The following is a 14971-nucleotide window of genomic DNA, read 5'->3' on the forward strand; positions in this document are numbered from 1 at the left end:
CTAGAGCTATCTGCCATTTAGGTAAGTCAACTGGTCAACAATAATCCAGAAAATATGCAAATAGGGTACCCTCCATGCTGATTTAAACTGAACTGAAAGTATGATGCCTGAAAACTTCAACTATGCTCGATAAAATTCCTTATTTTAAAGCAATACAACAAAATGGCTGAAAAACTCACTTAGGTGATTTGAGATCACGGTGAATAATTTTATGGAGGTGCAAATAATTCATTCCACTTGCAATTCCTGTAGACCAGTCCACTAGCAATCGGGGTGTGATCTTCCTGCCAGCTCGCAAAACCTCATAGAGTTGTCCGTGGGCACAGTATTCCATGATGATGCAGTAACATGGGGCCTGAGTACAAACACCCCTTTCAAGAAAACACAAGCACGTTTATAAATACACACATACATACAAACATACATATATCCGTATTTATATTTTAAGAATATTTAATAAATGTACTAATTAAGACCCAGTTCTTTACCCATATAATTTTTAAAAGGCATAATCTTTCCCGATTCATCAATTACCATTAAAACCCCTCTGGTCTACAGGCTTCCCTGTTATGCGCATAGACAATTTTCATTAATTTGATTCACTCCAGATTATCTCTGTTTTGTGCTGTATCTGGTGCTTTTCTGTGGGTCCATTCCATTCTGGAACAAAGAGCACCTTTCCTGAGACATATGTAGGCCAAGGATTATGTTGTTTAGATCTTTAAGAATAATTTAAATATCTTCCTGTTAAAATTAAATAGAGGGTTTTATATATAGTGTATAGGGAGAATTCAAATAAAACATTGCTATTTTTACTATTAATAATTGAATTTTGAATTTGCCAAATTTAAGATAACTAGACTGAGGACCCCAAAAAGAGTTAATTTTCTGTATTATATAGTCTTTGAAAAACATTTCTGTTTTAAAAATATTTAAAAATATTTTTTAATGTTTATTTATTTATATTTGAGAGAGAGAGCAAGAGGGGATACACAGTGAGAGAGGGAGAGAGAGAATCCCAAACAGACTCTGTGCTGTTTGTGTAGAGCCCGATGTGGGGCTGGATCCCACAAACCATGAGATCATAACCTGAGCCAAAGTCAAGAGTTGGACCTTTGACTGAGCCACCCAGGTGCCCCTAGAATAAAAACAATACTATACAATGTATCACATATCTATGTGGTCTGTGCTTCCATCAATTCCTACATCTTCCACAAAGCCTTTTCTGATTATTCCAGTCCAAGAAGATCTTTCTCTTCTATAAATTCCTATGCTACACAGGAGCCATTAGTTTTTTATATGCAATTTTCCTCTCCCCATACAGACTATAGGCTCCTTGAAGGGAAGGTCTTGGATTCTTTGGATTCTTTTCTTTCTACCATGAGGCCTAGAAGTTCACAGCAAGTCCTTTGCAAATTTTTTATTTTTTGAGAGAGAGAGAGAGAGAGAGAGTGAGCAAGTGGGGTAGGGGAGAGGCAGATGGAGAAAGAGAGAATCTCAAGTAGGCTCGACGCCCAGCATGGAGCCCAACCTGGGCTTGATCTAACAACTGTAAGATCATGACCTGAGCTGAAATCGAGGGTCAGATGCTTAACTGATGGAGCCACCCAGCCACCTAACTTTGCAAATATTTTTTTCTTTTTCTTTCTTTCTTTCTTTCTTTCTTTCTTTCTTTCTTTCTTTCTTTCTTTCTTTCTTTCTGCAAATATATGTTTTTAAGTTTATTTATTTATTTTGAGAGAGACAGAGACAGCACAGTGGGGAAGGGGCAGAGAGAGAGGGAAATAGAGAATCCCAAGCAGGCTCTGCACTGTCAGCACAGAGCCCGATGCGGGGCTTAATCTCACAAACCATGAGATCATGACCTGAGCCCAAACCAAGAACTGGAAGTTTAACTGACTGAGCAACCCAGGTGCCCCATTTTTGCAAATATTTCTTAGCTTCAACTTAACTTTCTCTGCTGATAAAATCCTTCGCAGAGACACGTGCAGATGCAAGGGGTAGGAAGAAAGGAACTAACATGGAAGAATACCTTTTATTTGTCCAGAATATTTCCATGTTTATTTGTCTTATTTAATCTTCCCCAAACCATTGCACAATAAATATGACCTTCCATTTTTACAGGTAAGGCTCAGAGAGGGAAAGTGACTTGCCCTAGATCATAGACCTGTGACAGGGCTGGGATTCAAATCCAGTCTAACTTCAAAGCCCATGCTCTTTCCACTCACCATGTTACAACTGCCTCCCTTTTTTGTTTTTTAACTTCTGTATCCATAAGCATATTGGGGATTCCTATATTAATGCTCCCTTAGAAAAGTGGTAATAGTCATATCAGCCCTACGTCACACTTTTGTTCTGAAGATGAGAAAAGAGAAGAAAAATTATCGTATGCAATGATATGATGATGAGAAGATTTAGAGGCCATGGCTTGTGATCATGTGAAAGTCTTATAACAAAGGCAGGTCATGAAGAAGAGTAATTACTCTTCATTTCCCCTGCCTTCATATGCCTGTCAAATGCCACAAAGCTGTTTCTATTACTCTCTTATCATTTTCTAAGCTACCCAGAATTCCCACCCTCATTTCTAATGAAAATTTTTTTCAAGTTCCTGTTACTTTTTAGGAGACCTCAGTGGAGTACAAATATACCACAACCATAAGCAGGCAATTTAATTTTCACTACAGAAAAACAATGAATAGGCAGGAACAATGTAACGTGCTCAAGGATATCAAAATAAATATTTGTCTGAAGCCACTCAGCAGCCTATTCAAGTATGTTTTAACCTGTCACACAAACAGACAGAAAGGGTAACAGTGATATGTTATGTACTTTTCATGTTTCTTGACTAATGAATGAGAAGCAATCATTCCATCAACCCTGTACTATGACAAGGCGTCTTAGTAGCTATAAATAGCAGCTCTATAATCACTTCTAATTGCTACCTTTTCTTCCCTTTGGCACCCGATGCCATTAGGAACAGTCAGGTTGGGTTTTTTCAAAGATTGCTTTCAAAAAACTGGGGAAAAAATACATAATTCTTCGCTTTCACTTCCCCTTCTGTATACAGTTCTTAACTTCAAAGGAAGCTGTAGGCACAGCAATCAGTATCCAGAGAGACATACTGAAATCTAATCATGCCTTCATATCTTCCAGACGGTCCTGAATGATTCATTGGCCAAGCAACACATGGCACAGATGGCTGCGAACATAACACTGCACAATGCCTCAAGAGTGTGGTGTAATGGGCCAGGGACACAGTCTCACTATTGTTTTCCATGTAGAGGTAAAGACTATTCAAGCATCTTTGGCCTATATAATGGGGTCCCGGCATGGCAATACTTGCCCAAAATGCTGAAAACTGCAAATGTAGGTAGGAGGGTCAGAGGAGTGAGGTGGGGAAAAGGTTGTGAGGAAAAAGGAAAAAGCAAAAGAAAGGAAGGAAAAATAAAGCTTCTCACACCCAATACTAAAGGTAGGACACATTTCTACCTTTAGTTACTCAGGACATCTTGCTAGAAAGCCTTCATACCTGGGACCTACAGCCCAGCTCACTTCAGGACGCCAAAAAGCCATGCTAATCTATAGAATATTCTGTGTCTCAAACTCAGTATCCTAGTAATCTAAGCTTAAAAGTTTAGTTAAATGGAAGTTAAATGAAAGGCCCTGCCTTCCACTTAGAATGTAGCATACTAGAAGTGATGATTTTCTCAGGGAAGGAAAATGAAGGAAGGAAGGGAGTCTCTGACAGTCTGTCTACAAATAATCCTTCAATTGTCTTTTGAAATTTATCATCTTTGGAAAGATTATAATTCGTCTCTATAGTATTTCATTTTCATCTCATATCCTCCTGCCCTAATAGGACAACAAAAGATCGAATCATTACAACAACTGAAGCTCTCTCCCATGTCCACTGTATTGATGTGCCTTCCACAAGGAAATAAATCCAAGCATTTCAGTTAGTATCCCAGCTGAATGCTTCTCTTCTTTTCACACCTCTTTCCCTTTCCATAAAGGGGTCTTGTTTGGGAATCAAAACTCAACATCAATACTCACTTAAACGCATTCTACAAAACTGGTACCCAAGATTTCTATTCCTTAGTTGAGGGCTGTGATTCCATTGAAATATCATCACATGACCTGTTTACCTTTATAATGAAAGTTTTATCAAGAAAGGATCCCTCTTGGGGGCTGGGAAAAGTTCCTCCTAGTTTAGGGAAGGGGAATTTGTATATTATTCCACTTTTAGCTGTAGCCTCATCAGTCATACTATTTTCCAGGATTGAAATACATATATATATGTATGTATACATACATACATAAAATATATATATTTTACACACACACACACACACACACACACACACACACACACACATATAAAATATACCAAGAATCTCTAGTTTCTAAACTTTCCTTCTACCTAAAGGCTAGCTTTCCTATTCTTCATCGTCCTTCCTGTAAAGTCACTCACCATTCATTTGTTGAAGGCTAGGGCAGAATTTGGAGGTTGGCAAGACAGGGAACTCAAGAGAAAGGTACTGGCAGAAGAGATTACACATATTTAGAGTTCAGTACTGCTAAATTTGGGGAATTCAGCAAATTTACCTTTGTGCCTCCCCTTTTTACTAGTGGTTCCTGCTAATATTATGAAAATAACAGTCTGAACTAGAAAGATATATTCATATACTCTTGGAAATGACTACTTTCTGGAATGAGCATAGCATACAACTTACTATGCTTGAAAAGGGATCTAGCAAAACTTGAGGCAAGGAGAAATACTCCGAAGGTGCCTGTTATTACAAGTTAATATTTAATAAGGGAGGCTAATAGAAACTAATAAAAAAAAATACCTGTCTGTTGCACAGGGACCAATTGTTCTGTGATCACTTCAGACATTAACTTTGTTTTCTTAAGTGAATTTTAAGATGTACAGGTTATCTTGAAGTGACTTCTGTCATCCCACTAATAAATGGGGTTGATTCATCAGATCTGACTGCTTCGCAAAAATCCACCTTCTCTCTCTCCGTCCCATGTACATCCTTTCTGAGAAGGGTGTACTCTGGCAAAAAGAGCTGCTAGATTGTAAGATCCTTAAACCCATGACTTTCATTGAATCGTTCTTTGGTATCCTCCCCAAACACCTAGCGCAGTATTAAGTCTATAGAGTATTCTTAATATGTCTTTCCAAGCAGGAACTCATATGTAGATACTGGGGCAAAGAAAATCTCTCTATTTCTTTTTTAAAAAAAGCCTTGACCTACTTGAAAGCGATGATGTTAGGGTGCTTCAACTTCCTCAAATGCTTGATATCCGTCTCATTCTGTTCTCTCACTTTCTTGATGGCCACCTCCTCCGCTCGGAACTTGCCCAAGAAGACAGCTCCTTGGGCTCCACTACCCAGCCACTGCAGCTCTGAGATCTCCTCAAATGGCACTTCCCAAGTATCTAGGCACACAAGCGAGAAACAAACTTAGAGGGATCTCAGAATTTGCTCAGGGACCATTCTACAAGGCCGCTCCGGAGGTACCAACTTCAGCATCACCCAGAGTGATCTCTGCACTTTGACTCCTACCTGGTAACTCACCAAAAGATATAACCTTTCTACAGGTCTTGGTACTACAGATCAGATGTTCTCACATATTAGTTTGTATCAGTTTTTAACCAATGGAATCATGCAGATCAGAGATCTCCAATAGACTCTCCTCCAAACGAAACATATTTTGATATTCCCATGGCCCCACCTCACTTCAAGCTTCCATGTTCGATCCACTTATTTTGTCTCTATACCACTATCCCTACTCCATCACCCGTGGTACGTGTTGTTTTATTCCTCTTTGAATTTCGAGGCAGATGTTCAATTAATCCTTGCTGAATGAATTTTTAATGATACTCTCCCAAGGACCTAATTATGCATAATATTTATATTAATATTTACCTTTTATTGAGTACTAGTGTAGTATAGAGCTTTACATCTCATGTGCCTATTCTTTCAACAATCTTATAAATCTGGCCTTATTATGGTTATTTGTAGATGAGAAAACAGAGACAAGGAGATTAAGAACTTACCCAAGGTCATAGAGCTGGTAAGTGGCAGAACTTGGCCCAGAACTCAAAAATTGGCTGATTCCAGGGACAGTGCTTTTTCCACTGTACCACATTGCCTCTCGTTAAGTAACTAAGAGGGTCATTAGCCATGATAGATTTACTCATATAGATGCACTATTTTCAAGCTTCTCTCTTTCTTAGATTTCGATTTTTTTGCACCAAAAAAGTAACAGGGGTCATTTCTAAGTGGCAACATTATTGATGATTCATATTATGTTCTTTATCCTTTTCTGTATTCGTTTTTTTTTTACCACGAGCCTGTAATACTTTTATAGTGAATAAAATGCTATTTTAAATAAGGCACTTCAAAAATTCAATCAATATGTGCTTTAATCTCATGGAACTTAAAAAGAAGAATATGATCCATTGATGCTTCTCCTTGCCCCACTTTTTATCAGTGCATTGTCACTACACTGCTAAGAAATAAACATCAAAGTACCCGAAGTCCCATGGAGTGAGGAGAGGATGATGACAATGTCAAAGGTTATGGGAGATTTTCATTAGATCACCAATCACTAAAAGGTCACTGTTGGCAGAACATTGAACGAGGTAGTGTTGAGTCAGCTTTGAAGATATTCTGGTCTTGAAAGCAAATCAACTCACATCTACTATGGTGATGAAGCAGCAGAAAGAAGTCATCAGTACCTAGAAGGGAAATGTATTTCCTTCTTCTCTAACTTTCTCAACCTTAAGAGAAAAGAAATTCTGTAAATTCTTAATAAGATGTGGCTTCTCATTACAGCGGTCAAAACATGACCTTCCATATGATTACATAGAGCTCAACAAATAAAAGGGAGGGTGGTTGATAGCATAGGTATTTAACCCATTTTTCTGCTATGAGCAGATTAAAGGTTTCTGCTCTATTGAAGTTAGATGGATGTTATCTAAAAACAAATTTCTCTAAAACAGAAATAGCTCACAATTATGAAGTCACCACACAAACAAATGATACCAAGTAAGATGTGAAGGGAAAGAGTAACTTAAAGCCTTGACTGCTTCGAGTATCTTGCTGGCTTCGAATGACTGACAGGAGTTAAGTGTCTCACACGTTCTCACTTCCATCCCCAAGGGCTTATCAGTGCAGCACACACAGGACCCGGATATCGATGGCATACTGTCAGAGGGGTTTAGTGGTTAGGTGTCCAGTGAAGAACTAAACACAGTTTCATTTTGGCCATTCAGGGCTCAATAAAGTACTCTTACTGGATTCTGGGACAAGAACATACGGGGCAATATTTTTCTGAGAAACTTCATAAATGCCCAAGTTATCCTAATTTTTAATATAATAACTACTAAAATTAGATATCTTTGGGTGTTTTTCCCCCTATTTACTCAATTTTTATTTACTGTTAAATGCTAGAAACACTAGAAAATATTAGAAAAAACAACAAAAGAAAGTATTTTATCTGCAATCCCATTCTGTATTCAGTTTTCATCTAACCTTCTGGTCTTTGCTTGTATGTATATAGCTGTGTAAAAGTTGTATGTGACATATAACCTTTTCCACTTTTTTCATGTATTGTGTATTTCCCATGTATTTACAGGTTTTATTATAGGCTTTAATAGTTGCTTACTGTACCCTTTTACCTTTTCTTTTTCCATCTTTTTGTTTGCTGATTTAAATTGGATACTTTTTTCTTTCTTTATATTATTTCCTCAAAATCAGTCCTTAGGTTAAAGAGTATAGATTCCTGGCTCTTCGTATACCATTCAAAACTGCCATTCAACAGGATTTCGCTAGTTTTTGCTGACAGTATTAATGTATGAGTGTGTTCCTTTTACTTTAACTTTGCTAGCAATGAATATTGTCAATAGTCTTTTTGGTTCTAATTTATTTAGGTGTAAAGTAGTGTTCTATAAGTTCACACTACTTTGATTGCCAGTCATATAGAATATTTTCTCCACATCCGTTTAACACTCACATCTGCTGTGCATGAATGGTCATTTTTATCTGTTGTGCATTTATCTGCTGCGGTCTTACAGTTCTCTAAACTGGAGGGAGTTTTCTATTTCTTCGATACATATGAAAAGAATATTTTTAAAAAGACTTTTTCTTTGTATTTTACTATTTTTTGAATGAAATATTTTCATAGATGCATGTCATTTCCCTTGAAATTTCTTCTACTGCCCAATCAATCTTCTAAGAGTGATCTATAGTTGATTTTATTTTAAGTTTAACCTTTATATCCATCTGGAGTTTATTTTGGTGTATGGAGTGAGGACCAAGGCAAGTTCATTTTTTTCATATTGTTATTTAATGATTCCAAACCAATTTGTTAAATAATTCTTTCTTTTCATATCATTTTATACTGTTTATATTATAATTTATTATATTTTTAGTGTATTTATGTTTTTAAGCAATCTCTATGCCCAACGTGGGGCTCAAACTCATGACCCCTAGATGAAGAGTTGCATGCTCTACCGACTGAGCCAGCTAGGCACCCCTATGATTTATTATATTCTTATTTTTAATGTTTTTATTTATTCTTGAGAGAGAGAGAGAGACAGAGCATGAGTTGGGGAGGGGCAGAGAGAGAGGGAGAAACAGAATCTGAGGCAGGCCCAGGCTCCGAGCTGTCAACACAGAGCCCGATGCAGGGCTTGAACCCACAAACTGCAAAATCATGACCTGAGCTGAAGTTGGACGCTTCACCGACTGAGCCACCCAGGCACCCCTAGTATATTTTTAAATAAATAATTCCTATTATTTATTATTTTTATAAAATGAGAAATAAATTAAAATACAAATGATAAATACATTTGACACTCAAATACCAAAAAGGTTGATGATTCAATACTAAAGGATAAAATTTTCCTGTGCTAACAGTAGCTCATGCCTGTGTTATTCAGCTATGTTTAGCCAATTCTCAATTATCCATAGAAAAATAGAGGGGACCACACTGGAAATTCAGGAACCTTCATATACTTCAACCACCTTCCCATTAGTCTGTTTACTGGACAGAAGTATCAGAAGTAAAAGTGATTGATGTGGTTTAATCCTCTTGTCCCATCCCAATGTCCCTGTCAATATCTAGTTGGCAGCCAACGAATAGGAAAATGATAGAAAAAAGAATGTTAATAATGAGGATGTGCAAAATTGGAGGCTCCCGACAGTTGATAAGCGACCAACCTGGCTGTGTTCGGTTCAGGATTAGTCCCAGACTTTCTACTGCTTTTATATCTGTTCATTGGTACTATTCCCCAGCTTTTATCTTATGATTCATCACTATGACTACTATTTTAATTCCAATATCCACTGTGATCCGTAACCACATGCCCCCCCACTTTAAGGCATAAGTTCTCCTTAGTTTGTGTTCAGACTTCACTATGACAATACTTGCTATAAGACTGGGAACTATTTGGCAGTAAAAGATTTCAATTACACATGCTACCTTACTTGGACTTCACTACCAAATACTAAATGAGAGATGAAGATGTCATTAAAATTTTTGAAAAATCAAGTGAAATTTCCTTGTAAGTATACCAAATGCAGAGACACATCTGTTCTGTGGGCTATCCTCTGGTTGACTGTAATCCAGGATTAAAGATTAGCTCCCTGATCCCAGAGCTGACGAGGGAAAAAACTACACCTAGCTTCTGGCTAGTGAATCTCTTTCACGGCCCACAGTAACACCAGCCTGCAGTGGGGTATCCTGTCATCTGCTGAGGAGTTAGGCAGCTATAATCTGCCTTGTAAGCTTAAGCTGACCAGGCCGGTTTCTTATTTACTCTTGAAATAAGCCTTTCTGAAAGTCACATAATCAATTGGAAGACAATTAAATACAAGTTTACAGGATAATTCAAAAGTTTGTAAAGCTCCTGTTGACAGACACATAAGATGTATCCGTTGCTCCTCTTTATGAGCCTGAACCTACATTTGGGTCCTGAGACCTCCAAATTACCACCAAAATAATTATTAGACTGGACAAGTTAAGACCCTAAAAACCAAACGCAGTTCATCACATAAGCAGATATTAGTAGGTTTTATGTCTAAGTAGAGAAGAAGGAACTTTTAAAGAAGTAATAAATTGAGGGCGGTTATCTCTGGGTTGTGGGATGACAAGTGATTTTTATTTTCTTCTTTGTGTTTATCTTTATTCCCAAGTTTTAAAATAATAATACTGTTTAACGTAGAAACCCCTAAAGTTTGTGTGACAAGGGACAGCTTTTTAACTTCCTTGAAGGCTTAAGACCATAGCGGGGGAAAGAAAGGTGGAATGTGCAGGGTGAATGGGATGGGAGGATGTATGAAAGACAGAGAGAGAGAGGCAGACAGACACATCCTGGGGACTGACAAAGAATTACTGCATGGAGCAGGAATGGATATTGTGATTGACAAATCCTGGAAAGCACACCTGGGATCGACAGATTTGCCAACAAATCCTGATACACTTATGGGAAAGGGGTATAGAAGGAGAGGCTGGTATTGGTTAAGAGAAGGTATTTCAGAAATATGAGAAAATGAGAAAAGAAAAATGAGACAAGTGGTGACTGATGTCAACTGGCTGTTGTGGAAAAGCCAGCAACAGTCTCGACTGAAAGAGATGAACGTATTTTTAAGAGAGTCACAGAGTCCAACATGCAGTTATAAAATAAATAAAACAGTATCATTTCTGATCTATATTTCCGGTCCTTTCCAAAATGTCTTGATGAGAGAACTGTTAACCCAATCATTTACATGAGGCTACCAAGATACCTATCAAAAGCCTTAAAAAGCCACAAACCCTCTTAACCCAACCACTCCCTCTTCTAAGAACTTATCCTAAGGAAACCAAAGACATGATAAAAATAATCACAGACATAATCAAAGATATGTGTGAAAATTAAATAATAAACAGATGTTCATTGCAGTGTAGCTTATGATCACTAAAAACAGCAAACTGCCAAGCGATTGAGGATTGCTTAAATAAATCTTAGCACATTCATGCAATTTAATATAATGCAAGCATTAAAAATGCTGAGGAAGTATGTTTCATGATATGGGAAATGTTCACAATGTGAAGTGAAAAAGCGTAACTAGTTTAACTCTGTATCTATTAAAGCACACAAACACACACACAATAAGACTAATATATATACCAAAAACATTAATAGTGGAAACTAGGGATCACAGATAAATAGTTTTACTTTTTGGGGGAAACTTACCTGTAAGTTACCAATCTTTCTACATATATTACTTTTGATACCAGGAAGAAAAAAATTCTTTTAAAGAATATAAATGGAGTTATAAAGAACACTAGGGCCATGTGTTCTCTTCAGATGCATAATGCTTGAATCGGTATATATGAATATGTAAATTACACAATAATGAGAGTTAATTTACTTTTCCAAAAGCTGTGAGATCTAGACATAATAATGCTTCTCAAGATTGGTTAGATACTTGTTCTTTCCTCACAATGTGAGCTTTCTGTGACCTGGCTGTAAGAAAATGATTCTTTTTGGGGAGCCTGGGTGGCTCAGTCAGTTGGGCAACTGACTTCAGCTCAAGTCATGATCTCACAGTCTGTTCTGTGGGTTCGAGCCCTGCGTCAGGCTCTGTGTTGACAGCTCAGAGCCTGGAACCTGCTTCAGATTCTGTGTCTCCGTCTCTCTCTTCTCCTCCCCCCATTGTGTTCTATCAAAAATAAACATTTAAAAAAAATAATTAAAAAAAAAAAAGAAAATGATTCCTTTTTACTACAACCTACGATAGGGCAGCAATTTTCAGGCACAGAACCATGTGGCTTCTGTCTGGCTTAGAATCAACCCAGTGGCCATCAGACTTTTTGACTGAATAAATTTTCAATAAAAAATTTTCCATAGGCTTCATGCCCAGCGTGGAACCCAACGTGGTGCTAGAACTCACGACCCTGAGATCAAGACCTGAGTTGAGATCACGAGTGGGACGCTTATCCGACTGAGCCACCCAGGTAACCCCTCAACAAAAAATTTTTAAACATGCATTCACTATGTGATTTATTTATAAATTATGTATCTGTACAGCTTTATTCAAATACCAAATATATATGAAAACACGCATGAAAATAGAAATTTAAAATGATGATAGGAGGAACAGGAGCTCTAACATCTTCTTCCTCATAACGCTGTGGATTGTCTTTATGTACCTAACTTGACACCACTTGACTGGACAGCTGCAAAAGATGGGCTTCAAAAAAAAGACCAACCAAATGTGAATCTGTTCCAGTCAGAAGGTTTATAGGAGATTGGTATGGGGTATTCATCTGATACTAGTTTTCTTTTTAATTTATTTTTTTAATTTATATCAAAGTTAGCTAGCATATAGTGAAACAATGATTTCAGGAGTAGATTCCTTAATGTCCCTTACCCATTTGGCCCATCCCCCTTCCCACAACCCCTCCAGTAACCCTCTGTTTGTTCTCTATATTTAAGAGTCTCTTATGTTTTGTCTTCCTCTCTGTTTTTATATTATTTTTGCTTCCCTTCCCTTATGTTCATCTGTTTTGTATCTTAAAGTCCTCATATAAGTGAAGTCGTATGATATTTGTCTTTCTCTGACTGACTAATTTTGCTTAGCATAATACCCTGTAATTCCATCTACATAGTTGCAAATGGCAAGATTTCATTCTTTTTGATTGGCACCAGTTTTTTAAATCAAAGGTTGTCCAGTGAATGGTGGTGGTATGTTTATACAGGAAATGTTTCCCAAATCCACGCTCTAACTTACCTTGCTGCTGCAATTTGTAATCAGTGGAATATGCCTTGCCAATGATATTCCATACAGGCCTCAAGCATCCAAACAGTCCTTCCAGAAACCCACCACTGCCGCTACCCGACCTGCTGAACTGAATCTTGATGTCTTCGGTTCCACTTGTGCTCTCTCTGTCCGTGGTGTTGCTGTTCCCCTGAGACACGGCCATTTCCGATTCATCTTGTTCCCTTAGCTGAAGAATGCTGTTCTCAAACTGGTCCCTGGAATCTTCGCTCACACTCGTCAACACTGTTGTGGTGATGGGGCTGTTCATGTTCTCGGTTAGCTCTGCGTGTACTCCCCCCTTTTCCTGCGGGTCCTTAAGAAGCTTGGGTGAAGGGTGGCTCCCCGTAGGTGTGAGCTCATCTTGTAGTCCATTGAAGGTTCTGTTTTCACTCAAGGGTAAGTGTGGGGAAGAGGAGCAGCTCAGGTGCTCCTGAGGGTTGGCCATCGTGCCATGAGTGTGCCCAGGATCCTGAGATGACACTCAGAGGATTAGGAGGACAGGGTTCTGATGCAAGAGAGGGCTCCAAAACCTGGGAAAACAGGAGGAGGACATGAGTTCACCCTTCCTTTCGTCACCCACACTACTACACTTCTGTTTTTAATAACAAGAATATTGAAACAATGGGGATTGGTTAAATAAATACATCCACATGATGGAATACTGTGCAGCAATTAAAAATCATGCTGTAGAAGAGTATTTACTAACCTGAGAAAACGTTCAAGACATGTTAATATAAAAAACAGGTGAGAACAATATGTATAACATAAACCCTTACATTTTTTAAAAATTCGTATTTAAATTCCAGTTAGTTAACATACAGCATAATAGTAGTTTCAGGTGATATAATATGGTGATGCAACACTTCCATACATCCCCTGGTGCTCATCACAAGTGCACTCAATCCCCATGATCTGTTTAAACCATCCCCCAACTTTTATTTGAAAAGACACATAAACACATATTTGTGTGTGTGTAAGAAAAAAGACTGGAAGAATACACTCCAAGAATTAACTATTGTTAACTACTAACTTTTGTTAATTCTAGGTGGTTAGACTTGGGAGAGGCTTATGTCGTTGTGTTTCTCAAAATATTCCAAGCATTCTACATTAACGTGTTGCTATAAAGTGAATGTTTGTGTCCCCCTCCTCCAAAATCCGTATGTTGAAACCCAATTCCCAATGTGATAGTATTTGGAAGTGAGGTCTTTGGGATGTGATTAGGTCAGAAAGGTGGAGCCCTCAGAGGATTAGTGCCCTTATAACAGAGATCCCGGAGTGAGGCATCTGGGTGGCTCAGTTGGTTGACTGTCTGACTCTTGATTTCAGCTCAGGTCATGATCTCAGGGTTGTGGGATTGAGCCTGCTTAAAATTCTCTCTCTCTCCTCATTCTCTCTTGCTCAAAAAAAAAAAAAAAAAAAAAAAATACTGGAGAGCTCCCAGTATTTCCTCTTCTGCCATGTGAGGACACAGTGAGAAAACAGCTGTCTCTGAACCAGGAAGGAGGCCCTTACCAGACATATAGAATATGCCAGTGGCTTGATCTTGGATTTCCTAGCCTCTAGAACTGTGAGAAATACATATTTGTTCTTTGAGCCACCTGGTCTATGGTATTTTTGTTATAGCAGCCTAAACAGACTAAGACATATATATTAGGTTTATAATCAGAAAAAAAAGTTTCCCTTCCCAAACAGAAATTAAATATCTTGATACACACACTTCTATTAAAAACTATATCCTGCTCATTTTTTCCCTAATTTCTTTAGTGTTTTATCTATTGGGGCATTGTTTTGCTTTCTAAAGTATTCATTAAGTCATTTAGATAAGTGTCTTCTGTACGTGACAAGATAAATTCCTAAGATATAAAATTTGTTTTTACTGTACTAAACCAATTCTGGGGCACAGACTAAGCCCCAGTGCTTTAAACTTATTAATTGCTTTTGATATGTCCATTAGCACCAATTTTCCAGGGAAACCCAACCTCTGAAAAGAAAGACATGGGATTGCTCCAGATTGTCCAGATCATGCAAATTCAATCTTAAATTTATTCAATGTATGTCTATTATCAGAAATTTACTTTCTTTACAAATCCCTATATAATAGTTATTCCTTTCTTCCTTCACTCTGTATTAAACATCTAGAATACATTAGAA

General features: G+C 37.8%; 1 protein-coding gene across 7 annotated transcripts in view; it reads right to left on the reverse strand.

Annotated features, from left to right (window-relative positions):
• The window catches only part of MAP3K13 (mitogen-activated protein kinase kinase kinase 13), a 170286-nt gene that overhangs the window by 34397 nt on the left and 120918 nt on the right, over positions 1–14971 (reverse strand). For all 7 annotated transcript variants that reach the window (XR_006207822.1, XM_042957170.1, XM_042957169.1 and 4 more), the window contains 3 exons: positions 12791–13350; positions 5262–5445; positions 180–371 (listed from right to left, as the gene is read on the reverse strand). Coding sequence is in view for 6 of the 7 variants with exons in the window: in XM_042957170.1 (XP_042813104.1) it covers positions 180–371; positions 5262–5445; positions 12791–13265 (851 nt within the window). In the remaining variant the exon portion in view is untranslated. The remainder of the gene's footprint in view (positions 1–179; positions 372–5261; positions 5446–12790; positions 13351–14971) is intronic.

The sequence above is a fragment of the Panthera tigris genome, chromosome C2 (assembly GCF_018350195.1).
Source record: "Panthera tigris isolate Pti1 chromosome C2, P.tigris_Pti1_mat1.1, whole genome shotgun sequence".
NCBI classification, from domain to species: Eukaryota; Metazoa; Chordata; class Mammalia; order Carnivora; family Felidae; genus Panthera; species Panthera tigris.